At 37.1% G+C, this 24,847-nt stretch overlaps 2 protein-coding genes across 4 annotated transcripts; one reads left to right on the top strand and one right to left on the bottom strand.

Moving 5' to 3' along the window:
* Positions 1-11,443: 11,443 nt before the first annotated feature.
* Positions 11,444-21,865, top strand: LOC109013887 (WD40 repeat-containing protein HOS15-like). 3 transcript variants are annotated; one of them, XM_018996128.2, is made up of 14 exons: positions 11,444-11,713; positions 12,322-12,467; positions 12,640-12,991; positions 13,100-13,194; positions 13,294-13,340; positions 14,764-14,911; positions 17,506-17,569; positions 18,640-18,798; positions 18,958-19,079; positions 19,683-19,757; positions 20,036-20,089; positions 20,202-20,275; positions 21,158-21,232; positions 21,332-21,865. In XM_018996128.2, exons 1-14 carry the CDS (start codon positions 11,653-11,655, stop codon positions 21,549-21,551), a joined length of 1,692 nt encoding a protein of 563 aa, XP_018851673.2. In that variant the 5' UTR covers positions 11,444-11,652; the 3' UTR covers positions 21,552-21,865. The 3 variants fall into 3 exon arrangements, with proteins under 3 accessions (XP_018851673.2, XP_018851672.2, XP_018851676.2); XM_018996127.2 differs by having other exon boundaries at positions 11,452-11,713; positions 12,640-13,194; XM_018996131.2 differs by lacking the exon at positions 11,444-11,713 and having other exon boundaries at positions 12,351-12,462.
* Positions 21,866-21,954: 89 nt separating this feature from the next.
* On the bottom strand, positions 21,955-24,126 carry LOC109013886 (pentatricopeptide repeat-containing protein ELI1, chloroplastic). Its single transcript, XM_018996126.2, has one exon. It carries the CDS (start codon positions 23,992-23,994, stop codon positions 22,117-22,119), a length of 1,878 nt encoding a protein of 625 aa, XP_018851671.1. The 5' UTR covers positions 23,995-24,126; the 3' UTR covers positions 21,955-22,116.
* Between the last annotated feature and the right edge of the window lie 721 nt (positions 24,127-24,847).

Here is a 24,847-nt window from a genome sequence, read left to right as displayed (position 1 = left end):
TACAATTTCATTTTCCAATTATCCATTCTTTTTGCAACTCTCTCAAGTATGCGCCAACATATTCTCAATGTTCTCCAGTGTAGTTATCATCCTCATACATTTCTTATTGAGTGAAGATCTACAATTTCTCAAAAATCATTCAGTGTAGTTATCATCTCTAATATAATATGATAATGATATTGTATTAACATAAAATTCATATATCATATCACGCGATTTATTTCATAAAAAAAATATAGTGACCATGCCATAAATCACATAAAGCTGCCAAATAATAAATAATCATATATGAAAATGCCCTGACAACATATGTAAAAGTTCATTCTATGAAACCATAATTTTCTTTTAGGCTGTCACATATTTCATGAGATATAATTTGTTTGAGATGTTCTAATATTTAGGCTTGTTTGGAACTTGGACTGAACTGAGATCAACTTAGTTCAATCTAATTTTAAACTAATCTAACATTCAAATACTCAACTCTCAAATCATTAAACTCATTTCAATTCAAAATCTCTTTACACGTAGGACCTACAACCTTTTGTAGCTCAACATTTCTTTATACGCAGGACTCACAATCTTTTTCAACTTCTCATAAATAGATCTAAACTCGTATCAACATTTAAATACATCTCAATTCATCTTAGGTGGGCCCATAAAACTTACTTCACCATCTCAACTCACTATTATTCATAAAGAACTCAATTTACTCAATTCAATTTACTCAATTCAACTCAACATCCAAACGAGATATAATGTAAAATAAGTTTTCTGACCAACAACATTTTATATAACATGCTAGCAAAACTAAGTGCCCAGAAACTATTGATAAAAATAGTAGATTAATTAAACTCACTTACAACGATACACGAATTAACACTTGATAATGACAACAGTATCTCTCATAACCTAAATAAAAGATTAATGGATTTTATGAAGATTTAGGCATGCCGCCCTTTTGTAAAAAGAAAATCAGAATCTAGCACCCTTATACGACACTAAGTGGGTGTTGCTACACATATTTCTAAAATCAAAATAACCTATTTTAGTGTTATTCCATGGGCAATCTGAAAAAGCAGTGGTTTTATCCCATACAACACCTAGAGGGGGGTGAATAGGTGCAGTTCAAATTATGTGGACTAATAAAATTTAATGGCAAGAAGCAAATAAAAGATGACACAAATCATGCAAATAATCAACACAAGGATTTGGTCACGAAGTGGAAACTCATTTGAAGAACGTCTTCAAATTCTAAAACCACTTCGGGTGTAAGCCACCACCTAAAATCCACTATAGAAAAAGTTCATTACAACCAATTTAGAGACACTCACAAAACCTTTGTAGTTCCTAAACTTGGCTTGCAACATCACGAGTGACCCACTCGTTCTCTACACGCATGTAGTGTCGGAACTCCGACCTTCTATAGCTTTCCACGAGAACCTCTCGATCTCTGCATCAACAGCAGCTTCGGAAACCTTCCGGCCAACAAAACGTCCACTTCAATGGACTTTGAATGAGATTTGATCTTGATAGTGGTGTGGTGGATTTGTGTTTGTCCAAAAGAGATTCACAAGGTGAGGAATAGGTTTCTCTCTTTGGCTCTTGAAACACTTAAGGTTTTGCTCTGTTTTTCCACACCATAGAACAGAAATGATCTGTTCTATTTATAGTCCTAGCAAGTCACGGCGCCCAAAACATGAATTTTAGGTTGTCTTTGAATATTGGCTCGAGCGAGGTGTCGAGCGAAGGTCGAGCGCACGTTATCTTCTGAAACTGCTCGAGCGAGGTGTCGAGCGAAGGTCGAGCGAGCGTCTCTGGATGAGTTCTGCTCGCGCGCAACATCGAGCACACATCGAGCGAATCACTCTGGATGGGTTCCGCTCGAGCGCCACGTCGAGCGCACATCGAGCGAACCACTCTGGATGAGTTCTGCTCAAGCGCCACGTCAAGCTCACCTCGAGCGAACCACTCTGGATGGGTTCCGCTCGAGCGCACATCGAGCGAACCACTCTGGATGGGTTCAGCTCGAGCGCTACGTCAAGCTCACCTCGAGCGAACCACTCTGTCTGGGTTCCGCTCGAGCGCTGAGTCGAGCGACCATCGAGCGAACCTCTCTGGAAGGTTCCGCTCGAGCGCCAATCGAGCGAACCTCTCTGGAAGGTTCCGCTCGAGCGCCATTCGAGCGCCAGTCGAGCCATGTTGAGCACACTTCAATATTTTTCATGTACCAATGCATCAACACTTGTTACAACTCAACTTTACATAGGTTTTCACAAGAATATGCCAATTAACACATTTTTCCCTCAACAATCTCCCCCTTTGGCATTTCTGTGACAAAACCTCTAACCTATACATAGGACTTAATCCTAACACACCCAAATCAGGATTCCCATTATTCAGGCAAAAAGTCTTGAGCACATTGAGATATTTCTGCAAACTTAACAAAAGGTTAAACGTACCAATAACAATATGCAAGAAATAATCTCATAAGCATGAACACTTGTAGCACAGTTCTCAGAAAAGACTTTTCATTAAGAATTAAAACATACATTGTTTTCAATTTAGACAAACAATGGTAGCATGAGCAGCATGTGATATAAATAAAAATAGCTGCTCCCCCACAAAACAAAACAAAAGCTGCCCCAACAGCTTTCTTGCTACTCCCCCTAAATCTCTATACTACTCCCCCTTAATCTATACTCCCCCTTTTTGTCACAAACTCCAAGGGTGTCAACTGTCCCCACCAGATTGACTGCCATCTTCTTCATTAAGCCGCTCCTCAATGTCGTTGAAGCGTTTAGTCACAAGCTGCTGAAAGCTGTCAACTTTGGCATCAAGATGATCAAATCGGGCTTCAAACCGAGCTTCAAGCCGGGCAAAGTACTCAAGAACCTGCTGAAGGCTGGGATCGACTGATCCCGCTGCCGGGCCCTGAGGCTGTGAACTAGATGGCTGAGAAGTGGAAGGCTGAGATGTGGATGGCTGAGAGGAGGATGCAGGAGGATGCTCAACATCCAGTGGGTGAGGGGTAATGTGAGCACGACTCAACTGCATGGTCCTACGCCCAATGGGAGCCTTAAGAGGAACTCTAGGCTCATTGGGACGAAGCATAACAGTCTGAGAGAGGGCTAACCTAGTAATGAGGCAGGCGAGAGGCAAGCCAGTCCGTAATTTCGGGGAATTAAACGCCTCAAGCATGACCCGACACAGATGACTCCCCAGATCAATGGAGACATCATTTATCAATGCATACAAAAGAGTGGCGCGGTTAGGACCGACATCACTCTGATGACCAGTAGGATAAAGGTTTGTAAGGACTATCCTACTGAGAATGAGAAACTCGGGTGAAAAACTAGAGGTGAGAATGGGTGTCTTACCATCCCAACTCGAAAATGGACCGATTAAACATTCAACAATGACAGTCAGACTTGGAGGAGAAGTCCGTGTATATGGATAAGTGGGGTTTGCCACTCGCGGGGCATGTAGCAAGTCCGCAACCATGCCCGGAGTCACCCGAAAAACAATGTTCCGGAGACTGACTTCAAAAGAGCCATCATCAGCGATGGCATCAATATTGGAGTAGAACTCCTTAACCAACTCCACAGAATGAGTGGGATGACCAGTGGTCAAGGCGAGCCACTGGCGAGACTCAAAAATGCGAGGAATGACAGTCTCAGAAAGCTCACCAAGGAGAACTTCCCGCTCAACAATAAGAGAACGGGTGGAAAAATTTTGAGTGTAGAGTTCTCTTGCACGAGGATTGCGAAAATGTGCTTGAGCGGGGACTGGAGGATTTTGGCGTGAACGAACCCTTCGAGACATGATTGAAGCTGGACAAAATCAATGACCGTTAGACAAGGCTAAAGATAATGTGAAATGCCCAATGCTTGATGAATGAATGCACATGCCTAATTGTCAAAATGCACAATGCACAATGCACAAGCCCACTAACACAATATAACAACCATTTTGCATTTTTGAGCACTTCAAACTCAATTAAGCCAAGATTGGGTTTTAAACCCAATGGAGGTCCCAAGCCTCAATGCCAAACACTATCCCAACACTAGAGTAGACAAAATTGACCATGGGGATAATGTAGTATCAATGCATGATGAAAATAAGAAATCAAACATCATTGATGCATTTTACCGAGCACTTGGAGTGCATCCAAGTACAAACCAAATGAAAAACCCCTTGGGGGTTCTAAAAACCTCCTAAATACAAAGAGAATGAAAATGGACAACCAAGAGGTCCATCCAAACAGCAAACAAACCAACAAAAAAGGTTCCATTTCGGAATCCCCAAATCAAGCCCTAATTTCCGAAATATATGAGTATGGAAATGCATGAAGAAATTCAAAATATAAACCGAAAATGATTGATAAGAGACAAAGATTAGAGACTTACCGTGATTAGAAAGGAATTTCTTGAGAGAAATCAAGTGAAAACCCACGGAAAGAGAAGAGGGAAGCGTCACGCACGAAGGGGGAAGAAGAAACGGCGCAGAGAGGAAAATAACGGGCTGGGGAAAAAGAAGGCACGCGGGGCATTTTAAAACACATTCGCTCGAGCGGAAGTTAAGTTCGCTCGAGCGGAAGCCCAAAATTTTTCAAACTCAATTTTTCATTCAGTGATTCAAGCATTCATGAAGTCAATTTTGAAGCTTGAAAAACACATCAAATGTAAAAGAGCATCATATTATCACAATTTACGCAAGTAATAAAAACAGAGTATCACATGTAAGATGAACATGCGTGTTTTGTGAGTCCCAACTCAATCAAGAAGTTTCAACCAAAATTGTGAGTGGGGTTAGGCTAAAACAAGAAACCATAAGTGCATGGGGAGCCTTTCCACGATACAGAAAGTAAAACCTAATGCTGTTAGGACCTAAATAGTTCTGTTTGAATTCATGCATTAGGATTGGCCTATTGAGTAATATGACCCATTTTCCTTTTTCTTCTTCTTCTTCCTTTTTTTTTTTTTTTTAATTTATTTTTAGAGAATTTTCATAGGAAGAATTTTGATATATAATCATGAGGTCATCTAGCCCGTGGTCAATTCTGTATACACGTGGAGCTCCCTTACATCTTTGATTGCCTCCCCAAGAACTCACTGGTGGCAAAACAACAATTGTTTGAGCTGGAAGTGTAGTGTGTGAAGCAGGTCACAACTTACAAATAGTACATATGTTTTAAACCTTTGTAACTTATAACGGTACATGATACAATTTTCAAAAGATATAAGTACCTAAAATTTTCAGAATTGACATCACGAACACTCTTTATCCCACGCAAGTGCAAAACATTATTCATGATTTTTTAGGAACACACACAACATGCTTTTAACAAACAGAACAAAAATGAAGAACAACTATACAACAAAAAAAATGCATGAATGCATGACCATCAGTCTATACCATGTCTGGTCTGCTCCTCCCCCTTTCTCATCCACACTTGTCTCACTTTTGGATGATTCACCTTATCAACCTTCTGTCTAGTAGTCAATTGGTCTAACTTCACATTGATAATCTCATTTTGTTTGGTCAAGACCATGACTTGGCTCCACAAGTTTTGATGCCCTTTTCTTGAGTAGGGCTTTTCAATTCTCTTAGGATGGTCCCTAACCTCAAAACAGTTTGGTCGAATGTGACCAATCTTACCACAATTGTGACAAACGTGGTTTGCCTTGTGAACTTCATGTCTCATGGAAGGTGAAACATACCTGGAAGCATTCAAGAACTTCTTACTCTTTTTAGAAGGATAGACAATCCTACTTTTAGAGAAAGTAGGGGCATGATGATTTTTTAACTTGAAGCAATCTGGTCTAACATGACCAACCTTCCCACAATGATGACATATAGGGCTTGTGTTGCGAGCTCCTTGTCTCTTGGGAGGTGGGACAGGCTTTTGCACATGTAGGGGTTTCTTACCCTTTTTCAAAAGTTGAGGTTTGCCATTCTCATTCAAAGCAGGAACAAACATTATTTTTCCTACCCTTTTGCATGGGATTTTTGAGGTTGAAGCCACATCAAATTTCCCTTCAATATATCCTATACCTCTCTTGTCACCAAAGGACTTTCCTGAGTTTAGGATTTTGTCAAGTTTTTGTTTCCCAGTAGACAAATTTTTCAACTTATCGTTTAACAAAATCAACTCACTTCCCTGCATTTTCATTTTATCCTTGAGTGACACATTCCTCTTTTGCAACTGATCGGTTAGACAACTGGCTTCATTCAATTTACCTTGGAGATCCTCATTTTCTCTTTTGCAAATATCTATATTCTCAATATGTGCTTTATTGAGTTTCCTCAATTTTACACATTCTTTGTACAACTTCTCATAGATTTCCTCCAACTCATCATCATCCCCGGATTCACTTCCGGATACACTCTCATTTTCAGACGTTGATTCACTTCTGTGACTTTGGCCACCAACAGAAGAAGTGAATGTCATGTAGTTGCGATTTTTCTTTGGAGAGGGACTCTTAGAAGAGTCACTTGTCTCAGAATCATTATCACTCAAAGACGCACCCATTTGCACACTCAAAGCGAATGTGCCCAAAACCATGACATTCATGACACTGAATATCAGATTGTACCCTGTCTTTGGTGGCTCTAGTATATTTCTTAGAGCTCATTTCCTTGTTTCCTGAACTGGAATTTCCATTAACTCTCTCAAACATTTTCTTCTTATCTCCCCAATTCCTTCTATTTCTAGATACAAACATATTCCTGAATTTTTTAGCATAAAAGGCTACTTCTTTGTCACTCATAGCCAACTCATCGGACGACTCATCAGATGACTCATTGATAGTGTTGAGAGCTATGGACTTATTTTTCTTATCCACAGGAAGAGTATGCTCATAGGTTTGTAGAGAGCCCACCAGCTCTTCAATTCTCATATTGTCCAAATCTTTGCTCTCTTCAATGGCAGTGACTTTGGGACGGAATCTCTCAGGAAGAGATCTGAGAATTTTTCTCACAATTCTATTCTCAGGGATTTTGTCCCCTAAATTAAAACTAGAATTGACAACATGATTGAGTTTGGCATAGAAGGCATCAAAAGTTTCATCATCTTTCATTCTAAGTTCTTCAAAACTTGTGGTCAGCATTTGAAGCTTAGAATTCTTAACAGCATTGGTACCTTCATGGGTAACCTCAAGAATGTCCCAAGCTTATTTACAATTTTCACACATGGAGATTCGCTTGAACTCCTCCTGGGACATAGCCATGAAAATCGCATTCAAGCCTTTGTTATTCCAACCACACTCACTTATTTCATCCCTAGAGTAATTATCCACACTTTTGGGAGTTTGAACTCCCTCAATGATAACAACTGGTTCTCTCCATCCTTTTGTTATGGAAACCCACACTCGTTCATCCACAGACTTTAGAAACGCTTTCATTCAGACTTTCCAATAAGCATAGTTGTTTCCATCAAAATATGGTGGTGATGTGAGAGATTGAGACTTATCCATTTAAACCACTATATCAGGAACACACTCAGGAACTGAATCCTAGCGGAGTGAACCCGCTCTGATACCAATTGAAAAAGCAGTAGTTTTATCCCATACAACACCTAGAGGGGTGGTGAATAGGTGCAGTTCAAATTATGTGGACTAATAAAATTTAATGGCAAGAAGCAAATAAAAGATGACACAAATCATGCAAATAATCAACACAAGGATTTGGTCACGAAGTGGAAACTCATTTGAAGAACGTCTTCAAATTCTAAAACCACTCCGGGTGTAAGCCACCACCTAAAATCCACTATAGAAAAAGTTCATTACAACCAATTTAGAGACACTCACAAAACCTTTGTAGTTCCTAAACTTGGCTTGCAACATCACGAGTGACCCACTCGTTCTCTACACGCATGTAGTGTCGGAACTCCGACCTTCTATAGCTTTCCACGAGAACCTCTCGATCTCTGCATCAACAGCAGCTCCGGAAACCTTCCGGCCAACAAAACGTCCACTTCAATGGACTTTGAATGAGATTTGATCTTGATAGTGGTGTGGTGGATTTGTGTTTGTCCAAAAGAGATTCACAAGGTGAGGAATAGGTTTCTCTCTTTGGCTCTTGAAACACTTAAGGTTTTGCTCTGTTTTTCCACACCACAGAACAGAAATGATCTGTTCTATTTATAGTCCCAGCAAGTCACGGCGCCCAAAACATGAATTTTAGGTTGTCTTTGAACATTGGCTCGAGCGAGGTGTCGAGCGAAGGTCGAGCGCACGTTATCTTCTGAAACCGCTCGAGCGAGGTGTCGAGCGAAGGTCGAGATCTCTGGATGAGTTCTGCTCGCGCGCAACAACGAGCACACATCGAGCGAATCACTCTGGATGGGTTCCGCTCGAGCGCCACGTCGAGCGCACATCGAGCGAACCACTCTGGATGAGTTCTGCTCGAGCGCCACGTCAAGCTCACCTCGAGCGAACCACTCTGGATGGGTTCAGCTCGAGCGCCACGTCAAGCTCACCTCGAGCGAACCACTCTGTCTGGGTTCCGCTCGAGCGCTGAGTCGAGCGCCCATCGAGCGAACCTCTCTGGAAGGTTCCGCTCGAGCGCCATTCGAGCGCCAGTCGAGCCATGTTGAGCACACTTCAATATTTTTCATGTACCAATGCATCAACACTTGTTACAACTCAACTTTACATAGGTTTTCACAAGAATATGTCAATTAACACATTTTTCCCTCAACACAATCAATGATGCACAACCGTAATACTTGGAAAGTCTATTTTATTAACATTATACTTTACATTTTCTGGACCTCTAGGTTTCATATAATACTCTCTGAGACCAGTCATTTTGTGTTCATATTCCTCCACAACCAGTGATCTAAATTTCCTAGCACTACGAGATTTTAAATTTATTCACATATGCCCAAACATTCTGTTCACAGCCCCAAGTAAGACTTAGGTTATGTTTGGATGTTGAAGTGAGTTGAGTTGAGTTGAATTGAGTTGAGTTGAGATAATAAAATATTGTTAGAATATTATTTTTTAATATTATTATTATTTTGAGATTTAAAAAAGTTGAATTGTTTATTATATTTTGTATTGAAATTTGAAAAAGTTGTAATGATGAGTTGAGATGAATTGAGAGATGTTTGGTAACCAAATGAAGCCTTAATTAACTTCTAGTATCAAACTATATTTTTTTCTCTCCATTATAAATCACAAGATCTTGCTCACCTGGTTTCACAAATCTTTTAAACCATCCATCATGTCTCATCTTATCTCAACACAAAAATATTTTTTAATTTCAAATTTTCTATTTTTTCATTTAATCATTACCTAATCATTACAACTTTCCTAAACTTCAAAATAAAATATAAAAAATAATTTAAAATTTTCAAATCTTAAAATAAAAATTATATTAAAAAAATTATATTTTAACCCTATTTTAACTTTATAATTTTTTTATTCGAAATTTTATCTCTCCTTTACCAAAATCTCATAAAAATGTAACTCAAACTATTTCACAACTATTAAAAAAATATTTTATTATTATTTACAAATTTCTCATCTCATCTCATATGTGTGACCAAACGAGACTTAAGGGAATGCTTGAGGAATAAGATGAAATGAGAAATTTATGAATAATAATGAAATGATTTGTGAATAGTACTGAAATTATTTGAGTTATGATATTTGAGTAAAAATATTATTAGAATATAATTTTATAATATTATACTTATTTTAGAATTTGTAAAAATTGAATTATTTTTTATGTTTTGTTTAGAAATTTGAGAAAGTAGTAATAATTAGGTAATGATTAGATGAAAAAGTTAAACATTTGAAATTAAAAAATATTTGTATTTAAATAGTATTTAGATGTTGAGATGAGATAAGATATGAGATGTGATGAGTTTGTTTGAAAGGTTTGTAAAACCAAACAAGGCCTTAGGCTATGTTTGGATGTCAATATCACATCAATTCATCTCAAACTAATTATTGATGGTTCCAACTATTTTTTTAAATTTTAAAAAAAAATTATATTTTAACCCTCTGTTAACTTTATAATTTGTTTTATTCAATTTTTTCTCACTCATTTCCCAAAATCTCATAAAAATCTTAACTCAAAGTTTCAAATCATTTAACTATTATTCACATATTTCTCATGTCATCTTATATGTTTAACCAAACGATGCCTTAACATTCTAACTCCACCAAAGCCTTTGTTGTATTATTTACAAATAATCTCACTATTATTCACTTATTTCTTATCTCATCTCATCTACATAATCGAACAAGACCTTAACATTCAACCCCCACCCAAGGCTTTGTAATATAAATTTCAACTTTCACACAAAGGAACTTGCCTCAAGGCAAATTGTCCCCTTCAATCATGAGGGAAAAAACATTTCTCCTCCCAAGAGAAAGATAGAGAAGTTATCTGAATACACAATATTTATATAAGAATAATTTTATTTGGCTATCTGAAACTTACTGCTCAGGTGACTCTCTTGACATCATGGCACACCTTGTGATGTCATGTAATTTATTAAAAAGACAAATACAAAAGGGATAGAGAAAACTTAGAGTTTCAATATTCATCTTTTTGTATTTTCAAATGCCTTCTTAGTTTGAAAATAATTTTGTGTTTTTTTATTTTTAATAAATCACGTGACACTATGTGGTGGTGCCATGTTAAGAGAACTATTTGAACAGTAAATTTCAAATGTCTCAACAACATCATTCTTTATATATAAACACCATCTTACTCCCCCAGGTCTAATGTTCAAATTCTCTTAGGTGCAAACAATCTCTAGGAGTCACATCCCTTGATGAAAAGTTAACGATTTAACCAGTTTATTGCAAGAAAACTTTTGAGGATGTGGTGCACAGGACCATGATTTATTCTGTAAGGATGGATCTGAAAGACCCTGCCTCATAGAGGTTCTCGACATAAAAAAAAATAATATATATATATATAAACATCATCTTTATTAGTTTAAATTTATATATTTCTCATCACATTTGTTTGAAATTTGAACTCTTTTTAGAAAAATACTATATACAGCCTCTATTTGAGAATTACAATGTAAATCTAAGTAATTTTATCTTTAAAATTTTTTAAAATTATAAAAATATTCCTCCTAAAAAAATATATTTTTTTTATTTAATAAAAAATCTGTACATACAATTTCCAAACAGAGATTATTGCAAATAAAATTTCTCCCATTTTTAAGTTTTTTATGCCACTTAACGGTCCCTGGGGTTTTGTGCGTGGAACCGCGAAGTGAGGGCCGTGATCCATTGTAGTCTATAGTAAATGAAGGTTTGCTGCGTATCAATCAGAAGCCGCAGCACACCTCACAAATATATATATATATATATATATATATTTTTTTTCACTCATTGTATTGAGTGTACGGCGACTTCCGGCTTATACCAATATTTTTTTGTAATAAATAACCTAGTCATGAGTTTCTCACGAGCGACCGACAACATCTTATTTTTCGGGTAAAAAAAAAGAGAGAACCTTCACGAGTTCCAGAAACTCCGACGACTCCGCAAACAAGAAGCCACCACCTTACCCCTGCGGCCTCGTAAATTCCCCTTCCTCTCTCTCTTTCTCGCCCCCACATGGTTGTTTAAATCTTTATAAACAGTCACCGAAGCCTGTGAACCCGGCGACTCGACCATGACCTCCATTACATCCGTCGAATTGAACTACCTTGTGTTTCGTTATCTTCAAGAATCAGGTAACTTCACAGCTTTTCAGAGTTCTACCTTCTTTTGATTTTTTGTGTTCTTTTTTCCTTGATAAGTGGTCAAAATATTAATATTTGTACGTCTTATGCCTGCTGATGTAGACGGTCCTCCCAATGTCCTTTGGGAGCTCCTACATCAATGGGCAGTCTCATTTTCCATTGCCTTGTTGAGCAGCGTTGTTTCTATTACCATTTGGGACTTTAATTTTTGGAGATTAATTTCCTAGGGTTTCTTTACGAAGCTGTTTTTATTCACGAATAGCATTTGGAATTTTTGTTCTAGGTTTTTGTTATTTGCCGATGGAACCTCTTTAGGGCTTATTAGGGAATAGAAACATCCAAGTTTCGGAATAATTTTTCATGTTGCTTAAAAATCGTACACCTAGGGTTTGCAGACTCTATTCAGAGAAATTACTTCGTAATCCTTATATATCCAATTGTCCACCTAGGTTTATTAGGACAGTCAGATGAGACGTTATGGTGGGAGAAAATTCAAACCTTAAATAATTATTTTTTCCTATGTTTTTGTGATCCTTCTTTTCAGTCAAAACAACAGAAAATGATGCAAATATCAACTTCTCCTTGTCCAAATCTTGCAGGATTCACACATTCAGCATTTGCTTTAGGATATGAGGCAAGTATCAACAAGTGCCCTATTGATGGAAATTTGGTTCCCCCTGGTGCTCTTATTACATTTGTACAAAAAGGACTTCAGTACTTGGAGATGGAAGCAAACTTGAGTAATGTTAGCATGCTTAGTTCTTTTGCCTTGTCTCTATCTTCCACCATTTGTTTGATAAGTAAAAACTTATTAATACAGTAGGCATAGTCGATCTTCCAACATGACCCTATCTGTATTTTCCACTGCTGCTTATCTCAGAATTCAAATTGATAGATGTTCGTTTTAATCTTGTCAGAATGACACAGACATGGATGAAGATTTTTCGTTCTTACAACCTTTGGATCTTATCACTAAGGATGTCTATGAATTGCGGCAAATCATAAAAGAAAAAAGGAAAAGTCTACAGAAGGAAAAAGATAAAGATAAAGATAAAGATAAAGATCTTGGTAGGGAACACGAAGGAGAACGTGGAAGAATAAGAGATAAAGAAAGACATGAAAGGGAGAAAGAACTCGAAAAGGATAAAGAGAGGTCAGACAAGGACAAGGATAGAGAAAAACAGCACGAGGAACAAACTAATAGAGAAATGGTCACGGATCAAGAAGATAAAGTTGAAGTAAAACTTGAAGATAATAAAGTATTAGGAGGTAAGTATACTTTTTCATTGTATTTGTTCCATTGTTTTTTTGGTCATCTCTTTATTTTAGCTTTTATATCATCCATGAAGTATGAAATTCTTTGGATGTGTTCACAAGGACCAAAACCAATGGATATTTCGACAACCTCGACTTCTCAGGCATGTGAAATTCATAGTTCTGATGTGACAATTTTGGAAGGTCATACTTCAGAGGTTTGAGCATGTCTCCATTATTTTTGCATTGTGTTGCTTTCATCTCCCAATTATTTTTCCTGCCTGTGATGACGTGCATGATTTCCTTTCTTCCTCCAGGTCTGTGCTTGTGCATGGAGTCCAACAGGTTCTCTTCTTGCATCAGGGTTAGTATGTTTTGAATTGCAATTTTTTTTTTTTTGGCAATGGTTCACTGTGTATCTTGGTCTTATGGTTGAAACCTCTCTTGTATTTTCTTTTGGCTGCATCTGTCATGTCAACTTGTTTTATAGGTTTCATATTGCATGAGCCCCATGTCACAGGTTCGATTCCCCCTGGGATCAAATTGCGATTTAAGTGGGAGGCCATGGCAGTGGGTTGCTGTGCTAGTCTCCCTGAGTGTTTAGGTTCAATGGGTGAGTCGTTAGGGCTCTGCCATGGGGTGGTTCCCCGGTCTTCAAAAAAAAAAAAAAATATTGCTTCTTTGTTATTGCTTCATTCCATATTCTGCGTGTTAGTTCTTTTGCACAATTTACCATTTGTTTCAAACAATTCAACATCGATTATGAACTTACTAGAGAAGCAAAAGCATTTCAAAGGGAAGCTGATTATTTACAGTAAATTTATTTACATTTAGTGCTTTCTAAGAATTTCTTGACTGATAATTTCAGTTTCTCGAGAAATTTATATTACTACAGAATTATTTTTGATAAATAATGTGTTCTATTTATGATCAATGAAAGTGAACGAGGCATAATTGAAATACATGGGAGGTATCTAACGAATACGCCTGGTGTGAAAAAGAGGGAGCAATGAAATTCTGAAAGTAAAGCTAGAGGTACATTGGTTAGCAGATACCCAATGGTAGGGTGCATTACCAAAGAAAGTATTGAGGTCTGTGGTGCTCTTTGCGATTTCTTTGAAAATTTAGTCATTTCTTTTCCTCCATATACACAACACCAAGCGAGTCAGGATTGCCTTTGCAAGGCCTAATTATGTTGTGTCTCAAACTGTGCCCTCCAGAAATGCTAGATACAGTCATACAGTCCAAGGACTGCAAATATCATTTCTCATTTAACTAATGAATCAATGATGAAATTGATTAGTATAAAATGCAGGTGAAGGCATTATCACATATAGTGATATGTTAATGTTTGCTATTAAGACATCATGCCTGTGTCGCTCTTTCTTCTAGAAGTTTAGGGGATGTTTGGGAAATGAGATGAAATAAGAATTTTGTGAATAGTAGTGAGATAGTTTGAGTTAAGTATTTATTGTTTGGGAAAGGAGAGAAAAAGTTGAATAAAAAATATTATAAAGTTAAAATATTGTTAAAATATCATTTTTTTAATAATATTTTTGTTTTGAGATTTGAAAAAGTTGAATTTTTTTTTTGTTTGAAATTTTGGAAAATTTGTAATGATTAGTTTGAAAGTGTTTGTGTTTGAATGATGTTTGGGAAGGAGATGGGATGAGATGGAAATTGTTTCCAAACATCCCCTTAGATAATTTTCTGTTGTGGTACTATAAAATTGGGTAAGGTTGTGAAGTTTAACAATTTTTTTCATCACACATCTTTTACAACTCTAGATCTGGAGATTCAACAGCTCGTATATGGACAATTGCCGATAGTAGCTCGAGACATGGCTCTAATGGTCCTCCGAATGTGCTGGTTCTGAAACATGTTAAAGGTAGAACAAATGAGAAGAGTAAAGATGTCACTACGCTTGATTGGAATGTGAGTTTTATTACCCTATCCTGTCCTTAAATTCATTACACTGCTTTTATTTCCCTACTAAATCTGAATGCTGTAGTTTACTTGTGCCATCATTAGTTGTCATGCCGTGTACCTGGAAAACTGGTTGTTTGGAATTGTTTTCATTTATTCTTCAGTTGAATACTTGGTGCGTGATGTAGGTTTTCTTCTTGTTTTGAATTGGTTTTAATGCTAGATGAGAGCCTAACAATGACTATTCTTAGTTTGGCCTGATTTTATTTTAAATGTTAAATGGATGCGATTTGGTGATAAAAGCTTCAAATACTTGTATATAATTATCAAACAATTTGCAGCAATGGCCTTCTGTTACTCTTTAACGTTAGGTGGGTACCGACAAGCTGCAGCAGTGTAGATAATGGTTCCTACTTGACTCCTATGGTGTGTGGTGTATTTAGAGGAAGTGAATGATAAAAATTTTGATAATCGTGAACGGATGTTGGAGGAACTCGAAACTTTCTTTCTCGATACTCGTATAATTTGGACAGCTTCTATAGACTTCAATGGGCTTAACTTTCATGAATTTCTAGTAGCTTTTTCTCCTTCTGAATAGGCGTCTCTTGTATATCTCTTGTATACTTACTGTATGCACTTTTAATGGAATTTACTTATAAAAAGAATCTTATCTTTTATCAACTCTTTGTACATAGAAAGCATCTACTGAAGAAACTACAAAAGAAATCTCATGGTTGATTGGTTTTTTTTTTTTTTTTTTTTCTTCTGGGATCGGCACTGTCCCTGCCTCACTGATGTAGATGCAATTATCCATTTGTCAATATGCCAAATGTTCAGTTTCATTATCCTAATGAGGGGGGAAAGGATCCTGTTTCTAAACCCAAAAAGATGGAGGGGGCGGTGTCTTTCTCCTATTTAATATTTTGCAACACGTTAGATAGCCCACATTAATGTGGAGTGGGAATGGTATTCTCGTTTGCATCTAGAGGATGTATGTTTGTATTTGAGTTTTTATTTTCTTGAAAAAAAAAAAAAATCTCATGGTTGATTGGTTTTCTTTTATTTTTTTTCTTTCTTCTGGGTCGGCACTGTCCCTGCCTCATTGATGTAGATGCAATTATGCATTTATCAATTGCCAAATGTTGAGTTTCATTATCCTAATGAGGGGGGAAAGGATCCTGTTTCTAAACCCAAAAAGATGGAGGGGGAGGTGTCTTTCTCCTATTTAATATTTTGCAACACCTTCGATAGTCCACATTAATGTGGAGTGGGAATGGTATTCTCTGCATCAAGAGGATGTATCTTTGTATTAAGTTTTTTTTTACTTATAAAAAAAAAGTTTTTTTTTTGAAGTGTAAATTTTATTGATATTGATAATCATAAGTGGTATCAATTTACCTATAAAACAAAGTGGCATTGATGCACACGAGGAGTATACAAGATATGGACCTAATCAGAAAATGAGAACAATATAACTGAATATCTTGAAAAATTTTTTGATCGATAAATAAGATTTTTTTGATTGTAGGAATAGGCAAAAGCCCAAGTACACGGGCCATATACAAGAGCAATGCCTTGGAGTGATGTTCTAGTGATACAAGAAACTGAATATCTTGAAATTTCTTTTTTTTTATAAGTTGAATATCTTGGAAATTAGAAACTGGTTATTTGTATTGGGTTCTAAAGAAGAGATCCTTGACTCTGGCAACTGTCTGCTCACAATTCTCAAAGTTCCAATCTCTCCTTTATCTGCACCAGCACCGCATTAAGCACAACAAAATCAGCTTCCATAAAATATTCCTTTTAGTGCTAGCAAACTTTTCTGTACAACATACTAGGAGATCCACCTCTCTACATGGCATAACCCAACCAAGCCGAAACAAAATTTTTTTTAAAGACCACTAGCTCCCTCAAGGGGAAGTAAGAGATGATCAATCGTCTCTCCACTCCTCTTGCATATACAACACCTCTACAACCACAAAATGTCTCTTTCTAAGATCATCATAAGGATCTTCACAAGAGTGCCTGTCCAAACAAAGAAAGACACTCTGACCGGAGTCTTATTCCTCCTAATTTGTTTCCGGGAAGAGAAGATAACATTTGATAGAACAGTCTGGCTTCATACTCCTATCAAACCTGGCTTCATACTCCCCTTGCCCATTCTCAAACACATTTTTTTTTTTTTTATGAATAAGAAAAAATGTCTCTTTCTAAGATCATCATAAGGATCTTCACAAGAGTGCCTGTCCAAACAAAGAAAGACACTCTGACCGGAGTCTCATTCCTCCTAATTTGTTTCCGGGAAGAGAAGATAACATTTGATAGAACAGTCTGGCTTCATACTCCCCTTGCCCATTCTCAAACACATTTTTTTTTTATGAATAAGAAACAAACAAACACATAGAATTAAAGTACAGCAATAGAACAAGCAGCAGGTTTTCACTGTTAATCTGTAGCTGTAGTGTTTTGCTACTTCGTGTAAAGCAAGAAAGGTACTTTTCTAGATGCTATATTGATGGTAATGAAGCTTCCTTCCTACAATGCTTTTTTTTTGGTCATTTTCCATGACAAAAATTGTGATGATTTTTCTTTCCCCTATTCAGGGAGAGGGGACGCTACTTGCAACTGGTTCGTATGATGGGCAAGCGAGAATTTGGACTACAATTGGTAAGCTGTCTTAGACTGGTTTTTGTTTTTGTTTTTTTTGTAAAATAAATATCTGCATTTTCCAGCAATTAGGGTGGAGCAGATATGACACAGTGGACCAGAAATGAAGTTAAATAGTATCATCTTCTCATTTTATGTGATGTTTTTGCTTGTTTGTGTATACAATCATTGAAGGTGTGTGTATATCCCTTTACAGTTATGTGGACGTGTCACCTGAGAAGTAAAGCTCTTTATATTTTTTTATACACCATGTCATGTGATGATGCCATGGATAAGCAAACAGTTTAAATAGTTTTTACCCAAGATTTCATTAGGCTAGTCTGCCTTAGTCTTGTTTGCCAGCTTCTGTTGGCAATGTTGTTGGCACACAGTTGTATGTGCTTGACACATGCTGGTATTGATGTTTCCAAACTGTTGGAAATTCGTCATTTATATTTAGCCTGCTATCTATTTTTAAACATGCTTTGGTCACCAACCTTATGTTAAAAGATCAGTAACTTAAAAGGATGCCTGAGGATGTCTGAGGAGTTATAATGCACATATTACAAAAGTATATCGATCTATGTAAAGTTGGCTTCTTGCCCTGCTTCAGGCTTTAGGGAAATTGAATCCTGAGGTATTTCTATAATCCAAATTTAATCTGGAGGCACTGCTATGATCCATGTGGTTTGAGAATTTGCCTTTGTGATCAATTGGAACTTTAGTTCATCTTATAGTCTTGAGAGATATTCTTGTGAATTCATGGAGTTTTATTCACTTTAAAAGGATGCATTTTAGTTTCTCTTTTGTGGTACATCGTGTGCATGTGTAGTCTGTTTCAAAGGTCTTTTTTATCATTTGAAGGAAACTATGCATACATGCATATTTACTACCTACATACATAACATGGGACTCCATATACATGGGCTAAGCAAAATATCTTATAGAAGTTTATTTCTTCGTTAGTTTGATGTCTTCCATGTGGTGCTTTGTTTTATTTACATGGAAGTTGGAATCAGGATTTTATGCTTATCTTCATTGCTTGTGCAAATTTCTTCAGTTTACTGATAATTGTCTTTATCTTTGTCCAGGTGAATTAAAGAGTACTCTAAGTAAACACAAAGGACCCATATTCTCTCTAAAGTGGAACAAGAAGGGTGACTATCTTCTTACTGGTAGCTGTGATAAAACTGCAATTGTATGGGATGTAAAGGCAGAGGAATGCAAACAACAATTTGACTTTCATACAGGTGCTCCATTTGATTTAGTGATAATTGATCTCCCCCCCCAACAAATCAATCCTAACCGTCAGTCCCTAACCTATCAAAAAAAAAAAAAAAAAAAAAATTGTGATAAAAAAGCTGTCCATCTTGTGATTAGGATAAATCTTCTAAATTTGTATTTTTTAGGTCCTACCCTTGATGTTGACTGGCGCAACAACATCTCATTTGCAACAAGCTCTACAGATAATATGATATATGTTTGCAAGATTGGAGAAGTCCTCCCTATCAAAACTTTTGCTGGGCATCAGGTTTTTCCTTGAATCTGCATGTAACTGTCATTTTTCTGATACAGAATCGAACAGCAGAGGTTTTGGTATTATCTTACCAATATTATTCCCTACACACACACTTGTCCTTTAAGTGGGGCTTGCACATTGGGGCTTTAAGGTATGTTAGATTCAAGTTTAGACCTGACCTTTAAGACCATGTCTAATTTGCTCTCCTGATCTTATTATTATCATTGTTATTTGGGAGGTGGGGGAAGAGGGTGGCTTGGGAAGCCTAGATTTTTAGAACAAGGTCTGGACTGCTGCTCTAATTTTATTTTTATGCATGCCTAACTTTGGAATTAATGTGGTTTTGTTCTAGGAATTACCAACGCCACCTTGAGCAATGTTTCTGTTTGCTCTAGAGTTATAATCTGACCCTCAGATTATTCAAGTAGCAAACAAGGGCAACTCATTGAGTGCACATGATGGTTATTAGTTGCTACAATTTGTTCATCATAGCTACATCTGCAGACTTTGATTCGTGAATGTTTGGAAAGCATAGATCAAACTATGTGCTTTGACTTGTGAAATGATATCATTCTTCAATTCCTTGTGGCTACTTAACCTGTTGTGCAATTTCAGGGTGAAGTTAACTGTGTCAAATGGGACCCAACAGGTTCATTGCTGGCCTCTTGCTCTGATGATATCACAGCAAAGGTTCTTATGCTACCCCTTTCTCAATTAAATTGATTTGCCTCTTATGTCCTGACGTAGATGTTTGCACTTAGCATTTTTAGGAGGCTGTGTGACAAGTGTGGGTGTGCATATGCATGCACATTTATACTTATATATGTTTGCATGTGCCATCTTCCAGTTCATCCAATCTGTTCTGTACATTTTCACCCTTTTTCTTGTTGGTTCATCTTGCTTCTGGGCACTGAGACATATTGTTGTATTGGGTTCTCTGTTTTCAGCTAATATATAATTATGTGCAGGTATGGAGTATGAAGCAGGACAAGTTTGTTCATGATTTAAGGGAGCACTCTAAGGTACTCTTAGTTTTTGTGTTTTCCTCAATGTCAATGTACCTGTGGACATCCCAGTTTACATGCTTGTGCTCTAATAGATTATTCATAGAAACATTGAATAATGCTTTTGCAGGAGATATATACTATCAGATGGAGTCCCACTGGAGCTGGTACGATCAACCCCAACCAGCAGTTAGTGTTGGCAAGGTATGCATGCTGCCGCTTTAACAATTTTAGTTTTATGTGTTACTTATAAAAAAAAAAAAACAAATTTAGTTTTATGCATTCATGTTGGTGGTCTAGATTTTCAATTTGGTACTTCCGGCTTTTCTGTTTAGTTGATTATCTGATTTTATTGGTTGTCAAAAAGTAAATTACTCTGCACTTGTTCTAGTAAAATGTTCTCGTTAATTAAACTCAGTTGATTATGAACTGCAGACGAAATCAAATCCAATAAGTATAGGAATGACACGAAAAAAAAAAAAAAATCAGTTCTATATTTCTTGACTCGTCTTGTATTGTTAAAGAAGTTGATATTTGACATCTTAACTGAAGTTTTATAGGATACAACTAAGAGTAAAGTGCACTGGGAGTTGTTAGTTGAAGCCATCATTGTGTCTGTAATTGCACATTGCCAGCTTCGGTGATTATTGGGTTTACTCTAAGAATGTAGACTTCAACTCATTGTACCAGACATTGTTTTTCTTTCTCCCTCATTTTTTGGCTGTTGCTGACGATTGTTTGTGGAAACTGCTTCTGGAGTAAATGATAATATATTTCCATGTTCAGATTTGTTTAATGTGCATGATATTACATGCAGACCTGCAACAGACACAGAATTTGTTTTTTTTTAAAGGTAATCAAGAAGTCTTATTCATAAAAGTAGGCAAAGCCCAAGTACCAGACACAGAAATATGAAAACCGAAATATACTATAGTATTCATTCATGTTTTTACTTATTTATTTTAGTTGTTTAATCACTCCCGTGTACTTGGCTTCAACTTTTTCAATAAAATTCATATTTACCGATAAAAAAAAAAAAAGTTTTTTAATAATCTAATATATTCTGTTGATTATGTTTCTATACAGTGCATCATTTGACTCAACAGTGAAGCTATGGGATGTGGAACTTGGGAAACTTCTCCACAGCTTGAATGGACACAGGTACCCAGTCTCCTCTCCTCTGTCGTTGATATTTTTTGAAGGTAATGATAACTGCGTAGATACTTTTGAATTTACTAATGCTTTAAATTGGAAATCCAGAGATCCTGTATATTCCGTTGCATTTAGCCCAAATGGCGAGTATTTGGCCAGTGGATCCCTTGATAGATCCATGCACATCTGGTCATTGAAGGAAGGCAAGATTGTTAAAACGTACACTGGGAATGGGGGCGTATTTGAAGTTTGCTGGAACAAGGAAGGTGACAAGATTGCTGCATGTTTCGCCAATAACATAGTTTGTGTTTTGGATTTCAGAATGTAAGGTCTTACAATATTAACTTGTTCACTTCTGCCTCCTGGTTTGCAAAAGCCCTTATTCATGACTGATAACTTACAATTTATTTGGTCTTTAACGGTAGAGATGACACCTAGATGGGCATGTGAAATGCATAATGGTTGGTTAGGCATGCGTTAACCATAGATCAGGCATTACTAATGTGATAAGCTGTGTTTAGTCAATTGTCAACTAGGCTTATTATACTTTTTTGGAGTGAATTCTAACCGATCATGTATATAATTATTTGGATATGATTTGTAGTTTACAATTTATTCCCAATAATTGTTGTTTGGAATGAAGTTTGTTAGCCCGTTTTGCTTTGTTTTATATTTTTGAATTTAAAAATAAAATAAAATAAAAAAATCCAGTTATATTGGCACATAAAATATTATCACTAACGTGGAAGTCAATTGCATCGGCTAATATAAAATGCTTGTTTTAAATATTTTTACAGTTGTTTTAGGTCCTGCATACTTGTAAATGGCAGAACTCATTTGAATAAAGCAGAGATAGTCTTCTAAACGAGCTGTTGAGATGGATATATTACACTTCACCAGTAATCACCACAAGAACACGAACCGTTCACAAAGTGGTGAAATCGGTTTCGATCCCTCATTACAATCTTACGTCCGGTGATTTTTGAAATCAACTTGGTCACAGCATGACAGTCCAGACAAACCCGAAGGTTCTTCACAATCTTGATTGTACTTCCTGGTTGAGTACTGATGAGCCCAAAAGCAATAGCTAGCTTCTCACTGTGAACTTCAAGGGATTGCTCTTTTTCTCTCTCCCCAAGATCATGTAACACTATTTCTGTGTGTGGGGCGTGACCGTGCGCTCTGAGCCAATTATTTATCTCCTCTAACATCATGTAGATTTCCTTGCTTTTTGGGTGTCTCCTATCTCCGGCAAGAAACTCGTGCACCATATTATTCAGTTCAATTGAGCTGCATCCAGGCTCCTTCTGGACCCCACTAAGTTTCATCAAGGTCCTCACCCTTGCCACCCCCTCCCAGTTGCCGGTGGCCGCATATATGTTCGAAAGCAGAATATATGTTCCTGAATTTGCAAGATTCTTGCCAACCAGATACTCTGCAATTTCCTCTCCCAAAGCAATGTTACCATGGAGCCTGCAAGCCCCTAGCAAAGTGCCCCATAAGACAGGATCCGGCTCAGTCTTCATGCCTTTGACAAGCAAATATGCTTCTTTTAAATGGCCAGCACGGCCAAGAAGATTTACCATACACCCGTAGTGCTCAATCTTAGGTTCAATCCCATATTCATCTTTCATTGAATTGAAAAATCTCCATCCCTCGCTGATCAAACCAGCATGGCTACAAGCGCTCAACATGCCAATGAAAGTTATATCAGAAGGGTGGCGTCCAACAGCACACATTTCATGAAACAACCGCAAAGCATCTCGGCTAAATCCATGCATTGCATACCCTACAATCATTGAGTTCCAAGCCACGACATCCTTGTCTTTGATCCTATCAAAAACTAAACGCCCATCCTCCAAACTACCACACTTGCTATACATATCAACCAACGCGGTACCCACATGAACATTGATGTCAATCCTATTATTCTCAATATAAGAATGAAGCCATCTACCAGACTCCAAAGCTCCAAGCTGCCCACAAGCAGAGAGTGCAGCCAGTACAGTCACTTCGTTAGGCTTAACTCTCGCTGCCAACATCTGTCTAAACAATAACAAAGCCTCATTTGGCATCCCATTCTGAGCATACCCATCAATGATCGCATTCCAACAAACCACATCCCTGTCCTCCATGTCTTCGAACAAGACTCGGGCCTTGTCAAGCTCCCCGTGCTTGGCATAACATGTAATCATTGCCGTCAAAGAAACCAAACTCTTCTCAGGCATAGTATCAAATAGCTGTTGCGCGGACACCAGATCCCCCCCTCTAGCATAAACATCAACGAGGCCCGTCCTAACATACGAATCCGAATCAAACCCGAGTCTGATCGTTTGGGAATGAAGGGCCTTTCCAGGTTCAATCGGGCAGGATTTCAAGAGCGAAGAGAAGGTGAAGCAATTGGGTTCGACATCATGAATCAGCATTTGTGCGTAGTAGAAGAGTGCTTGGTCGTGCAGACCACGTTGTGCGTGGCCATGAACAATGGCTGTCCAGAAGAACACATTCCGGTTATGGGTACGTTGGAAAAGGGCTAGAGAATAGTCGAGGCGACCAATAGAGGAGTAAGCACGCTGAAGCTTGAAGTTCAAGACGGGGTGATGATGGAGGCCATGGCGGAGGAGGACGGCGTGGACTTGGAGAAGGCGGTTGATGGATTTAGACTTGTCGACAAGGAAAGCGAGTCTGTCTACTGTTGGGGATTGATGAGTAGTGGTAGTGGACAGTGGTGGTGGTGGCCGTGGGGTGGTGAAAAGTGGGGTTGAAGACATGATTGTGTTACCGGGTTTTTCTTATCTTGAAGGTTTTCCGAACATTTGGCGCTGGCGATTCGTGTTTTATGACTCTAGATTGTGAAGAGAAGTGCTTGGTTTTGGTTGAGATAAATGCCGCATCAGCTACAGTTTATTCTTCCACTCCATTTTTATAGTTTTTTTTTATAGAATGTGAAAATATTTTTTTATAAGATGTCAGAATATTTTTTATAAGATGTAAAATATAAAATGATAAATAAGAATTTTTTTTTTAATAATTGTTATATTAAACATTCAAATGAATCAAATTCAAGAGATATTATTACTTATAAATTTTTTTTTTTTTTTTTTTATTTATGTAACGAGATGACGGAGATGTTTACATGATATCATTTATTAATTTTTTTAAAAAATTATTAAAATCTGGATAATAACTTACTCCCAGCAATTATCACGGCACTTTCTAATATTTTTTGACCTCATCCGTTTGGATATTAGAAATATTTTATCTCATTTTATTATTATAATTTTTTAAAATTCTTATATAAAATATAATAAATAATTTAATTTTAAAAATTTTAAAAATTAATAATATTAAAAATTAATTTTTTTAATTTTTAATTTTTATCTCAATTTATCTCATCTCAACTCGTTATCTAAATAGTACCTAAAAATAAGAAGATGAGCTGCCCAACCTATACGTTGCCGTTATTTGGACCTATATCTCAACCATAATAAGATGGGCTTTCCACAATCCAAGAGAGATATTGGGCTGGGCTTTGTGCAGCTGGGCCCTGAATCTAGACTACTCTAGGGTTTAAGAATCCCATCCCTTTAAGTTTAAGCCCTTGCTGCTGGAGGATTCACTCAA

Source organism: Juglans regia, chromosome 7 (genome assembly GCF_001411555.2).
Source record: "Juglans regia cultivar Chandler chromosome 7, Walnut 2.0, whole genome shotgun sequence".
In the NCBI taxonomy this organism is placed as follows: domain Eukaryota; kingdom Viridiplantae; phylum Streptophyta; class Magnoliopsida; order Fagales; family Juglandaceae; genus Juglans; species Juglans regia.
Note: the sequence above shows the minus strand (reverse complement) of the source record. Positions and strands in the feature narration are given on the sequence as shown.